The sequence below is a fragment of the Drosophila suzukii genome, unplaced genomic scaffold (genome assembly GCF_043229965.1).
Source record: "Drosophila suzukii unplaced genomic scaffold, CBGP_Dsuzu_IsoJpt1.0 scf_4, whole genome shotgun sequence".
Lineage (NCBI taxonomy): Eukaryota > Metazoa > Arthropoda > Insecta > Diptera > Drosophilidae > Drosophila > Drosophila suzukii.
This window is the reverse complement of record NW_027255927.1, coordinates 2,591,773-2,605,165: the sequence shown is the minus strand read 5'-3', so window position 1 is coordinate 2,605,165 and position 13,393 is coordinate 2,591,773. Positions and strand designations below refer to the sequence as shown.

General features: G+C 43.9%; 1 protein-coding gene across 25 annotated transcripts in view; it reads right to left on the bottom strand.

The window, feature by feature from the left end:
* Positions 1–12,316, bottom strand: part of Nipped-A (Transcription-associated protein Nipped-A) — a 509,451-nt gene extending 497,135 nt beyond the window's left edge. For 7 of the 25 annotated variants that reach the window (XR_011605753.1, XR_011605752.1, XR_011605754.1 and 4 more), the window contains exon 1: positions 12,005–12,312. Coding sequence is in view for 21 of the 25 variants with exons in the window: in XM_070999194.1 (XP_070855295.1) it covers positions 12,005–12,241 (237 nt within the window). In the remaining 4 variants the exon portion in view is untranslated. Of the gene's footprint in view, positions 1–12,004 lie in introns of all 25 variants that reach the window. The other 18 variants (XM_070999186.1, XM_070999187.1, XM_070999191.1 and 15 more) reach the window with 11 other exon arrangements.
* Positions 12,317–13,393: the final 1,077 nt, after the last annotated feature.

Genomic DNA, 13,393 nt, shown 5'->3' with positions numbered 1-13,393 from the left:
CCATACAGCTCCCCCATCGTGATGGTGAAAAAGAAGACAGGCAAGTGGAGACTGTGTGTCGACTTCAGGCAGATCAACGCGAAGTCAGTGAAGGATGCCTACCCAATGCCCCGCATAAACTACATCCTAGATCAACTAAGAGAAGCGCGGTACATCAGCAGTTTGGACCTGAAGGATGGATACTGGCAGATCCCACTGGAAGAAAGTAGCAGGCAATATACAGCATTTACGGTACCAGGCAAAGGTCTGTTTCAGTGGAGGGTAATGCCGTTCGGACTTCACTCGGCGTCGGCAACGTTTCAGCGAGTCTTGGACCAAGTAATTGGCCCCGAGATGTCACCTCACGCATTCGCTTACCAGGATGACATAATAGTGATCGGTCGCACGCTGGAAGAACACAAAAGAAACCTGAGGGAAGTGTTCCGGCGTCTAAAGGAGGCAAATCTGAGGCTGAATCCAGAAAAATGCCAATTCTTCAAAAAGGAGCTGCTGTACCTGGGTCATCGAGTGACTAGCGAGGGAATAGGAACAGATCCAGAAAAAGTAGGCGCCATCGCCGAACTAGAACCGCCATCGACTGTCAAAGAGCTCCGGCAATACCTAGGAGTAGCGTCGTGGTACCGCCGGTTTGTACCAGATTTTTCCAGAATCGTCAAACCCCTGAACGACCTGCTGCGCAAAGGCAGTAAGTGGGAGTGGACACCAGAGCACCAGATGGCGTTTGAGGAGGTTAAGGCAAGACTCGTGGCAGATCCAGTGCTAGCATGCCCGGACTTCAGTAGAACTTTCATCCTGCAAACAGACGCCAGCGACTACGGCACCGGAGCGATACTGACCCAGGACACCGAAAAGGGCGAAAGAGTAATCTCCTACTCGAGCCGAACACTGAACGGCGCGGAAAAGAACTACTCGACAACGGAGAAGGAGTGCTTGGCGATCGTCTGGGCGATCCGGAAGCTCAGGCCATATCTGGAAGGTTACCACTTTAAGGTAGTAACCGACCACATGGCCCTGAAGTGGCTCAACAGCATCGAAAGCCCTTCAGGAAGGATCGCCAGATGGGCCCTGGAGCTACAACAGTACGACTTTGAGATAGCGTACAGAAAGGGTCAGCTAAACGTGGTGGCCGACGCATTATCAAGACAACCACTACCGGAAACGCTACGAGGTTTAAAGGAGGCATCGGCAACTACAGCTTCAGGAGGGTGCAGCTGGATCAAGGACATGGGCGAAAAGATAAGGACCCAACCGCAGAAGTACCCGGACTATGTTATGGATGGTGAGACACTGTACAGAAACATACCTCATCGAGCAGGCAGTGAAGACGTCGCGTCATGGAAGATGTGCGTCCCGAAGTCGCTACGAGAAACAGTGTTGAGGGAAAACCACGACGCACCGTCCGCGGGACACGTAGGAAGCCGAAGGACAATTGCACGGTTGGCAGCCCGATACTACTGGCCAGGCATGCATAGAGACGCCCGAGCCCACGTACGAAAATGCGAGATTTGCATGCGGTTTAAGCCCAATCAGATGCAGGCGGCCGGGAAGATGTTGACCCAAGTGCCGGAAGAACCATGGGCCACGGTATGTGCAGACTTCGTTGGACCCCTACCAAGATCTAAGCACGGGAACCAAATGCTGCTGGTCATGATAGACAGGTTTTCGAAATGGACGGAACTGGTGCCCCTACGCAGTGCGACAGCAGAGTCGCTCAAGAAGGCGTTTAGGGAGCGCATAATCGCAAGGTACGGGGTCCCGAAGGTGGTCATAACGGACAACGGAGTGCAGTTTACAAGCCGTATCTTCAAGAGTTTTCTGGCCGAGATGGGTATCAGACAACAGTTCACTGCACCATACACACCACAAGAAAATCCGACCGAACGAGCAAACAGAACGGTCAAGACCATGATTGCGCAGTTCGCAGGGCAGGACCAGAGAAACTGGGACGAGAAGTGGCCGGAGATTATGCTAGCAGTGAACACGAGCACATCGGAATCCACCGGCCATACACCGGCGTTTCTTACCCAGGGAAGGGAACCACGTCTACCCAGCAGCCTATACGATAAGGAAACCCTAGGAACTGGACGAGCTACGGAGACCCCTGAGGAAAATGCCAACAAACTAAGAGAGGTATTCCAGATCGTGCGGCGAAATATGGAAAAGGCGTCCCAGGACCAAGCCAGACACTACAATCTGAGAAGGAGACAATGGTCACCAGCGGTGGGCGATATAGTGTGGGCCAAGGAACATCACCTGTCCAAAGCGGCTGAAGGATTCGCTGCAAAACTAGCCCCGAGGTACGATGGCCCTTACCAGGTTGTAGATTTCGTCTCTCCAGTGATCTGCAAAATTCGCCACACACAGTCGAAGAAAGAAAAGACAGTTCACGTTGGCGAGCTCAAGCAACAAGTAAACGAGCAGACAGCAGAAACATCAGATGTCTAACAACGGGTACGAGGCGGCAGGATTAGGCGTCAGGCCGAAGCGAGAGTCATCCATACGCCACACGGAAAGGACAATCAGGATAGAACAAGGACATGGATAAGGATCACACGTTGATCCAGACTGCGAGGCCACAGGATTAGGCGTCAGGCCGAAGCAAGAGTCATCCACACGCCACGCAGAAAGGTCAACCATAAGGGTAGGGCACAAGGACGTGGATAGGGATGGATGGTGATCCCGACCGCAAGGCAACAGGATTCAGCGTCGGGCAGTTGCCAGAGTCATCCGCGATAACGCCAGGCGGAAGGGACACTTACAAAACGGCACAAGGATACGGGTAACGTAGAAGAGAGTATGCGCGGAAGGAGACAAGCAACACAAGACGCGCAGTCCAAACATACACCGCAGCATCCGGAGATTCTATACGGAATGCGCCGGACGAGCTCGACTAGTTGTTACCCGAGGAAAAGGGGAGGACGGTGCAGAATCAGATCTACACCGTAGCCAGCTGGTCACAAAAAAAAAAAAAACAGAAACACGCACCACACCAACAGTTGACTAAAAACAAGAAAAGGAACGGGGCATGCATAGGCCGCACCAGCAACCTGAAATTTAAAGGGGGCTTAATGCAGGAAGCAGAAAGACATCATAAATACTTACCGGCTGTCCTGGTTGCGAAGCGAATGCGAAGTCCTCTCCGCAACCGCTCTCAAAAGCTGCCAATGTGGAGTCAGATGCTGCCAACAGAGGACGAGTGAAGGGCGAGAGAGGACGAAAGGATGAGATGAAAAGGAGTGAAAGAAATGCAAAAGAAACTTACCTATGAATTTCATAGTATGAAAGTTGCAAAATCACCACGAGCCAGGGAAGGGGGCGCCTCGATAGGCGATCGATTGGCACTGGACAATAGTGCGATCGATGGGCACACGACAATGGAAATATCGGCCAAGGTGGAAATATCGCAAACGAGCAGGTGGCAACGCCGCACCGTCGGTATCGATATGCGAATAAATATCGATCACGCACGAATGGTGTGACCAGGCGGAGGAAACACGGAAAGGAGTGAGACGCAGCAATGAGCAGCGAGCTGGGGATCGATAGCCCAGGAGTATCGATGTCCCAGTAAGAACACAGGAAATATCGGCGCGGGAGATTTAAAGTTGCTACGAGGCGGATGACCCCCGCTGTAGAAACTCAAGGGAGTTAAGAGCGTCGAGGGAGCATCGAGGGAGCAACGAGGGAGCGCCGCGGGAATCACAAGGACTCAAAGGCTAGGATAAGCAAGGAAACGCCGGAGAGTAGGAACCAGTCTTAAATGTTTCCCGAAGTAAGGGGGGAATGTGAGGAGTTGAATAACTCCCCACAAATAGAAGCAGCAGCAGATGGCCGGCCGCTTACCAGATACGCGGCGAATTCGCGTAGTAACGGCGCGGCGAGGAGATCGAGAGAGTTTGGAGACCAACGAAGGCGAGCGAGAGAGTTTGGAGACCAATGAAGGAGACCGAGAGAGTTTGGAGACCAACGAAGGAGAGCGAGAGAGTTTGGAGACCAATGAAAGAGAGCGAGAGAGATTGGAGACCAAGGATGGAGATCGAGAGAGAATGGAGACTTCGCGGGCAGAGCAAGAGTGCCGTATGCAAAAGGGGATAACGGAACTCCACGGGACTTTGGACTCTCCCGTGAACTTTGGACCGGGAGAGGAAGTGCCACATCTCGGCAGTGGAGCGGCACACAGGCGTGCCACAAGCGGCCCGGGAATCAGCGGGACTGCAGCAGTGGGCGGAGCATGAGTGAAAGCGGTACGTGAAGGAGAAGTGGGTCATCCAGGAGGCACGGACTTTGGACCCAGAGTGGAGAGATCCAGCGGGCCGTGCGCAAAAGGGAAATAACGGTGCTTGGAGGCCCTATATAAGGCCGCAGAGCGCTGGCAGCTGGATCAGTCGATCACGAGGAGTCGAACCTTCAAGATCAATTAAAGTACCAAATAAACAGTCAGTCAAGCAAATAATCTACGAGGGAGCTACAACCAAGTGAGTCGTCGGAAGCAGCGCCGTGGGAAGCATACAAGGAGCAAGATCGCCACTTCGAGACGTTCGGGATTAGGACATCAGGAATCTCCGAATTGAGACACAGGTGGCTGAGTTCTGAAAGGCATCACGGGGCTAAGTCAAGGCGTTTGTTTTCTAACTTTGTCACGACCACACCCTGGCGAGTCGCCCGGCGGGTCTGCGACCCAGCGTACCTTGCCCGACCAAGCAGGACCTTGCGTGACGGACGAGCGGTAGATCGATTTGTGGTTTCGAAAGGCGTCAGCCTGGAGAGCCCTGCGATTACCGGCGAAGTTCCCGAGCAGCGACCGCCCAGCTCCCCGAGCGCCAGAACAACGAGATACTGGTCAGAAGACAGCGCAGAGGACATCGACAGCAACGCCAGCAGACATTTCCGGCAGCCACGTTACCATCGCCGCGCGGAGCTCATTGGGGAGCGCAGGAGCGTCGCGGACGTCACGCATTAGGGTGAAGCCGGGTGGAACGTTCGTCTGCGCTAGGCGTAAAGCGAAGTGAACCGCTAGACAGCCTCCGGGCGGCAGCCTTGACTGTCAGCGCGAACTGAGCAAGAACCTAGCGGGACCGTCCGGGACAGAGCAAGGGACAGGTATTGCCTCGAAAGGCGTCAGCCTGGAGAGCAAAGCTTGTTCACCCTAGTCTGAGAACGGTGACGCTTCCCTAAGCCCACAAGGCCGAACTCTATGCGGGTCTAAGGCGCTACAAGCGACCCCGAGGCAACGCGTCGGCAAGCAAGCAGAGGCGGCCACTACGAGCGTCCCGAGACCCAGGATCCAGAGGAGGACGAGTCAACGCGTCGAGAAGCCAGAAGGAGGAGCACCAGCAGCCGGCGGAACCAGAACAAGGAGATACAGAAACCAGCATAGCCACACACCCGCTGTACCAATACCACGAGAATAAATCCCACTGTTACCATTTGAACACTTTGTTTTCTCACTGATCTACGGGCAATCACGTCATATAAATTTGGTGGGACGAACACACAATCTTCTGAGCTAGCCGCACGAATCTCGTAGCGAGCAGACATACAAAATCAGTTCGTTACACCATAGAATTATTATAAACAGTCAAAGTATTTCAAAAAAGTTATCTTTTTTAATTCCGCTGATTTAACTCTAGATAAACCAATAATATTTTTTTGCCTCTTTTTCCCTTCGAACCTTTCCATCGTTACCCCTTTGCGTTTTACCCCATTGTTCACGCCAAACGGGCGTTTAATTTGTGGAGGCAGTGTCGAGCGGCAGTTTTTTCCGGATGTTTTCGTCCAGCCCGCTCGCACTGAAATGAATGAAAGCGTGAAATGGCCATCGCATAAACGCAGTAACAGTCCACTCCAACTACTTTTCACGACCTACAATTACGGCTAAATTATTTCTTAAATTAAAAACAAAGGTACAATATCCACAGATTTACTCCAGCTAATCGTCTGCAATTGTGCAGACAAACATTTGCACACTGTATATCGACATTTTCTCTAGCGCACAGAGGATCAATGGCTCACAATAATTGTCGCTTCCAAAGAAAAAAAAATTTAATTGCGTAATTAATTTAATTTAATTTGTCTATCCGGCAGTGTGACCGTATATTTTACGGACTTCTATTGGTTCTTAAATTCCAATTAGTTCCTAGCACGATTCCATTTCCTTACTTCTGCACTAAAATTCTTAATCGGTTTCCATTAAGGCACCATCAGAAAAATCCGCTTTAGCCCGATTTATGGCCACAGTTGACTGTCTGATCCAATTTGAGGCCACTTTTAACGCTCAAGCGGCTCCTACCCCAACGGCACCATATGACATATGCCCCGATTGCTTTGTGGGCGCAGCTCATGGAACAAATCCAACAGGGCTCCTCCCAAATACATCAAGCTCCAGTAACTCCGTCCCAAAATTCCAGGTCTTATGAATGTCGGCTCCCTTCTATCGACACATATGTTTTCTCTGGCGATTATCTTTGCTAGCCGACTTTCCGGGACCTTTGCACGGCGATATACAGAGAAAGAAACGCCCGTTGAAAAATGATTTCACTTAAATTCAAAAACAAGTGGCGAAGATCATTTTATAGTTTCGAGACCCCACTCAAAAAATAAAACTGCGCGTTTCGAAAATAAGCGATTGCAGGTAAACAGTCACCTGAAAATTCTCTTCAATGTTCAGTCCATAGCACAGGAGTCTGGAGCAACCTAAAAGAAACTTTAATGCACTATTCAAGGTTGCTTAACTTCCTTACAATTTTCCGGCGTTAACATTTACAATTGGGATCCTATCCTTATATGTGCTCTACAAAACTACCATGACTCACGCTCTCATTATGGGAGTAATCTATCCAAAATAAGGCCGAATCTCCTACGTGCCTCGAGCTTGATTGCCAAATTTAACCACGTCCAGTCAAAAGACACTAATCAAATGGCAGAATTTCCAAAAATGATTTCCTTCAACAAAAAAGTAGTTGTGATACCCAAAGGCTACGATCGTCTTGCCTATATCCATCGGGATTGCACAAGCGATCACAACTGTTTCCATTTGTCAAGATCGGCATAATATATTGCTGTGGTCCTACTAATCCGTCGATTCCATCCGACCCTCCAAGTCCAGTATCCACCTCAATTCCACACACAATTTTGTCCTATTTAGCACAAGTTCATGTACAAAAATTCCCTCCTAAGAATGCTCCATCCGAATATTGGGTTCTATAGCCCGCCTTGGATGGCAGACGTACTCGACGTATTAAATCCTACCAATGCCGAGTCGGCCAAGAGATCCATCCTCTACGGAAGTGCCACCACTTTGTGAGGCTTAGCGCCCAGAAACGGCTCCAGGAAGTACATTTCCACAAAAACTACTCCAACTGCTTGACTCATTATCATTCCAAGGACTCCTTCCGCAGTGGTCATCACTGCCACATGTGTGGAAAGGGCCATGACCGATTTTCGTTTCCATCTTGCTCCTAAGCCTACTACTCTGAGGTTCTTGCTTCAGGTGTCCTCGCAAGGTGGGGAGAATGTTGACGCCAAAGGGGCGTTTAATTTCTGGAGGTAGTGTCGAGCGGTAGTTTTCTCCAGATGTCTACATCTTGCTCGCTCGCACTGCCCTTTGCTGACATGTCAGACGACAAAAAACGGTTTTGTTTTTTTGTGCCTGAAACTCTGTGCCGCTGTCGACGTCAGCAGAGAAGGCGGTGCAGCGTAGAAGACTGCCGTCAAAAGCGGCCGGGCAACAAGGAGGGGCAGATATTCTGAGATTTTCCTCTCTTTCTTTGTGTTATAATTTGACTGCACTCCGCGCTCGCGGATAAAAATTTCGGCCGGTCCGATATTCGTATTTTTTTGCGTCCCTCCGTTATGTTCATCTAGCGACTAACATGTCGGCGGAAAAATTTTCGTGACAGCGACATGTGAATGCCCTAATATTTTAGGACCATTACTGTATTTTAAAAGAATAAAGAATAATATTGTTCAAGCAGTAGCCAAGTTGGGAACAGTACCAGGCGCTCAGTAGCACCCACTGCAGATGAGAATTGCTGATCAGCATATTATATGTCTCACTTACTCACCAACGCAACTGCACACTGACCCGCCAATGCAGTCAGCACATTTGCAGTGTCGGCCAACTACGCAAACTGCTACCATAATCATAATTCCCTGACCTACTTTAGAATATAGCTTATTTCACTAATCATTAAACTAAACTTCCCTGTTCCAAGTAGTATATAAGCATGTATCAAATGAAGAACAAACCGGTTATCAACGCACCGCATAACTCCGCAGTTCTACTTCCTACCTCTGGGAATAGGGCTCGTAATACACTATCTCAACTAGCAGCTAACCATGTTAGCTTAACCTCAGTGCAGCTCAGCATCGCCTGTGGTCCGGCATCGCAGTAACCATCGTTACCATTGCCGCGACGCGATCGGCTTGCGAGTGTCTACATCGGTTAGGCACAAACAAATATTGTTATATAAAAGCACATTTTTCGATCGTAGTAAACATAAGTTAATTGAATTTACCTATAATGTTGTGAATAGATATGTATACATTGTTATTACAACATAATTTTAAGTTTAGATGTAGAACATTTTTTTAAAAACATTTTAGTATTAACATTTTTATAAAATTAATATTGTGTTTTTTACTCAAGGAGTAAAAATTATACAGTCGGATATTTTTTTCTTTAGAAAGGGTATAGGTGCAATGACACGCGCCAACAGCGAAGAGAAAACAAAATAAATCAATTAGGGGGTGAGAAGACTTGGTGCATTCTGTTTGAGTTATTAAAAGAAAAGCAGGCTATTTGAATTGTGCGCAGCGAAACACATTTATTTTGTTATTAAGTGATATTTTTGACAATAAAAGAGACAGGTAAGTGTTACATTAAGTTTAAGATGTGCATTGATCTTCGTTTAAACTACTTATATTTTAAAGGTGTTTTATGGGTTCCGTTAGCCGAAAGTGGACGATGAAATTTTTTGTGCCAATAAAAATCCCTTAAAGGGGATTTCACGTCCCACGCGAAATCACTTGTGAAATTCAGAATATGAATATGAAAAATTTTAAATACATACATTTTTATTTACTTTTTAGCAGGGACTTTAAATAATGATTATTAATCTGTATTTTGAATCAAAAAATCACCCAGTTGGGATCGACACACGCAAAATAGTGATTGTCCGTGGTTTCCCTATCCATTTTCATCACGATTTTAAAATTTGTGATTTTAACTATATTCCTCAAATACAATCATTATTTTTAAGTTCTGTAATAAAAATCAAAAATAATCATTATTCCTGAAAGCGGTTCGTTTCCTATTATTATACCCGTTACTCGTAGAGTAAAAGGGTTTACTAGATTCGTCGGAAAGTATGTAACAGGCAGAAGAAAGCGTTTCCGACCCCATAAAGTATATATATTCTTGGTCAGGATCACTAGCCGAGTCGATCTAGCCATGTCCGTCTGTCCAGATGAACGCTGAGATCTCGGAAACTATAAGAGCTAGGCTATTGAGATTTGGCGTGCAGATTCCTGAGCTTCTTACGCAGCGCAAGTTTGTTTCAGCAATGTGCCACGCCCACTCTTACGCCCACAAACCGCCCAAAACTGTGGCTCCTAATTTTAACTGAAGTGTATTGTTCTCAATACCTATCGATTGACCAAAAAAAAGTTTGCCACGCCCACTCTAACGCCCACAAACCGCCCAAACCTGTGGCGCCCACAATAGATAAAAAATTGTAATTGAAAAGTATTGGTCTCGGCAATACCTATCGATTGATCCAAAAAAAAAATTTGCCCACTCTAACGCCCATAACGCTTAAATCTATTGTTTTAACATTTTAACTAATGCGCATCATAAAATCATTTTAATCAACTTAATTTTACTACGATCAAAAAATGTATTTTTATAAAACAAGTTTACACGTTTCTTTTAAATACAATAATGCTCCTAAAATTTTAGGGCATTCCCATATCGCTGCTCCACGAAAATTTTTCCTCCGGAATGCTAGTCGCTAGCTGAACATAACGGAGGCACAACTGCAGAACTAAAGGGAGGGTAATATTTTAAAAATTTATTTTAGTTTGCTTTAACAAAGTGTTGCGATCCTCATTGTTTTGAGGTAATGTCATATGTCTTAGACTATTCCATAATCGAATATCATTGACGTAAAACTGCCTCTCTGAGAAAATTGTTTAGTCACGTACGCCACATGATCAAATATACTTTGCCGGTTGATTTGCCTATGTGATTGCCCCAAGTCAATGTGTTGCTGAAGGTTATCAACAAATCCACTGCGTGTCCTACATACTCAATAGATCTATTGTTTATAAATAGTTTGTGAAGAGTAGAAGAAAAATGGGTCTTTTGCCGATTACTGAACATTTTGATTTTTCGGGGTTTATCTCCAGCTGTTTTCATTTTCCCATTTCTCAATCAAAGACAGCATTAAATTCGTTTTACCAACACACACATCTATTTCTTTAACTGGATCAATAACATAGATTTGTAATTCATCAGCGTCAACAGCACATTCGGACAGGACACCAGGTAAATAATTTACATAGATGATTATTGTGGGATTACTCTTAAAATATGCCTGCAATTGAAAATATTATTACCCGCAGAAACTGCTTGGTGTCTATTGGCCAGATACAACCCAATTAAGCTGAATACAGTGCATAACATATTTTTTAGTTTTGTACAGAGAATGTTGTGATTCACAGAATCGCTGAACTTGGGTATATACGTTTAAAAATCTGTAAAAAATCGATTTACCAACGGCTTGTCGTGATCAATGGCTCATATTCTCCGTTAAAGTTCAGCCTTCAAGAAAACTACATAAAACTAATTTCGGTTTTTAGGCGTGTATAAGTAATTTATGCCAGGCATTCCAACTTTTTCAACTTTGACGAAGTGTAGCTTCTAAACTTATGAATAAAAGTCAATGCTGTGTATAATAAAGCTAAAGTACATTCTGTTACCTGTAAAAGGAGACTTTGATGACCGAATTCTGTTAATCAGAACTCGAGTTAGAAAATAAAAAAGTGCAAAAAACGTTTTTTACAATTTAAAAAAATTGGTACCATTGAAAAAAATTTAAGTGCCCTTTTCTTAATCAGGGAGATGTACCTTACCGGAAAACCAAGTTCGCCTTCAAGGCGCATTTTGTGGATTTTTTTTGGAAACTGGTGTTATTTGACGTTATTGACGTGACGTCACATGTAAGATTTGACGAGTTCGTCACTTTACCCTACACTCCCCAACAAATTCCTGACGACTTAAATAAAAGACTCAAACCTCTCTTATTTTCGATCCATGGAAAAGTGTTAAGCAAATGGTATTTTATATTACAAATAAATAATGTGATATTGATCATTTAATATAGTCTGTAACAAGGGACTGCAAAGATTATAAATTTTAATTAAATATATTATTTTAAAATGAATATTTTCTGAGTTTTATTCATTACTCCAAAATTAATCGTTGCTTTATATTAATTTCAAGAATAATGATCATGTGTTGAGTTTTATTTCAGCTCTAGAAATAATGATTAATTTAATAGTTTTATTTTCCACAATAAACGCTTCCTTTTTTTTTATTATGATTCTTTCTTAATTGTAAAAATAAAAGTGTTGGGCCCTTTTGATGATGCGTAAGAAATGCTGTCCTACGATGTACAAGTGCTGGCAGAGGCTGAGCAGAGCTGTTCCCTATCTTTGCTTAATAGGACTCTGCGACCACTGGCTTATATTTAAGTTTAAAAACGATTTTAGGATACAAGTCAAGCAGAAGTCCATTAGAAGTATAGGGCCAATTATAATTTAGCCAACCAAATCTATTAAGTTTTAACGACATAGTTAATTTAATTTCTTTTTAAATTTTGTATACATACTAAAGGAATTTACATAAATCTCAACACGTAACAGTACAATAATTAAGATCACTGTTCATATGTTATGCTTTTAGTTTGACTTCTTAACTTATTCAAATCTTTATTATAAATCTTACGTGTTGCATTGTATTTTCTTGAACAAACTGAGGCTCGCCATCCTGAAGTATACGCATGAATATTTTTAATGAGTTATCTAAGAAAGACGGATATGCTGGACTTTGCAATATCATTTCAAAATTTTCACTCAGTTCTTGTGTAGCTTTTAGCTTCAGTTCCTCTTTTGTAGAAGAATCATTCAGAATATTTAAATAATTTCGGTATGTATTTATCGGAATACTTTCTATAAGCGACATTATTATATGTTAACTTTTTAGACCTCTTCACCGGTGTAAACAATACCGAACCAGCGGAAGCTGATTAACGTATGCTTTCGCTGGATTTGGAATTAATAAATAGGTACATAAAATCAAGGACCATAACATAGAAGTCCCACTCAACCAGATAGTTGGGACATATGATAAAACTCAAACGCCGAGTCCAAAAGAGTAATAGCCTTTTCACACGGAGCGGGTTTCCGCTTCCAGGACCCAATTCCGCTTCAACGACTTTTTTTCAATAATGAATACACGTGCTAAAAAGGGATGGAGACTGCTTTGTCACTATTATTTACGTTAAGGAGATTTTTGCACTTGTCATGTCCGGATTCATTTGAGAAGGATTTGCATATGGACTGCAATGGCGCCTTTATAAGGATACTGTTAGTACAGTACCGATGAGCATTATAACGTCTTTGAACTCAGTATTTGATCTCATCTTAACAAGTATAATGCTATGTATATTTTAAGGACATGTCCAAGCTCTCGCTTATGTTCTTCTTGGCAAGACCTGGCAATTGTTTCACCGAAACGTAAATTATTTATCTGAAGAAAAGGACATTTGAAGGATCATTAACCTTCCAAAATTTGTGCTTAAAACATGGATATAGACAAGAGCAGAATGCGAGGAAGATGTTATAAATACTGAAAAGCGTTCAAACGGTTTCTACTTGTGAAAATATCATGGCATCACCGTTGGCCAACAATAGTCCCGGTTTAATAGAGGTGGAGAAACATCGATGGATACATCGATGCATGGAGGTTTTAAAATTTTCTAGAAACATCGATTTTGATTTTTGTTTTTTCCGATAATCGATGTTTTTGTCACATCACCCTTCTTAGGGAAACGGTGCGGAATATATGTAAAATATGTGTTTATAAATTAAGTTATTACTGTATTAATATATTTTCACATTTTCCATGAAAATTTCGTAATTTAGCTATATATAATATGAATATGATCTCTTAGAATACTGATGGTTTTTTTTAAACTTGGTTGCTGTATAAAGCCTTTGTTCTTTTGTTTTATTGTGAACCATAAGAGACTTTTAGTTGCGCTACACTATTTAACTAATTTATTTAGAAGCAAAAAAAATTTATTTTTTTCAAAACATCGATGTTTAGGTGTGC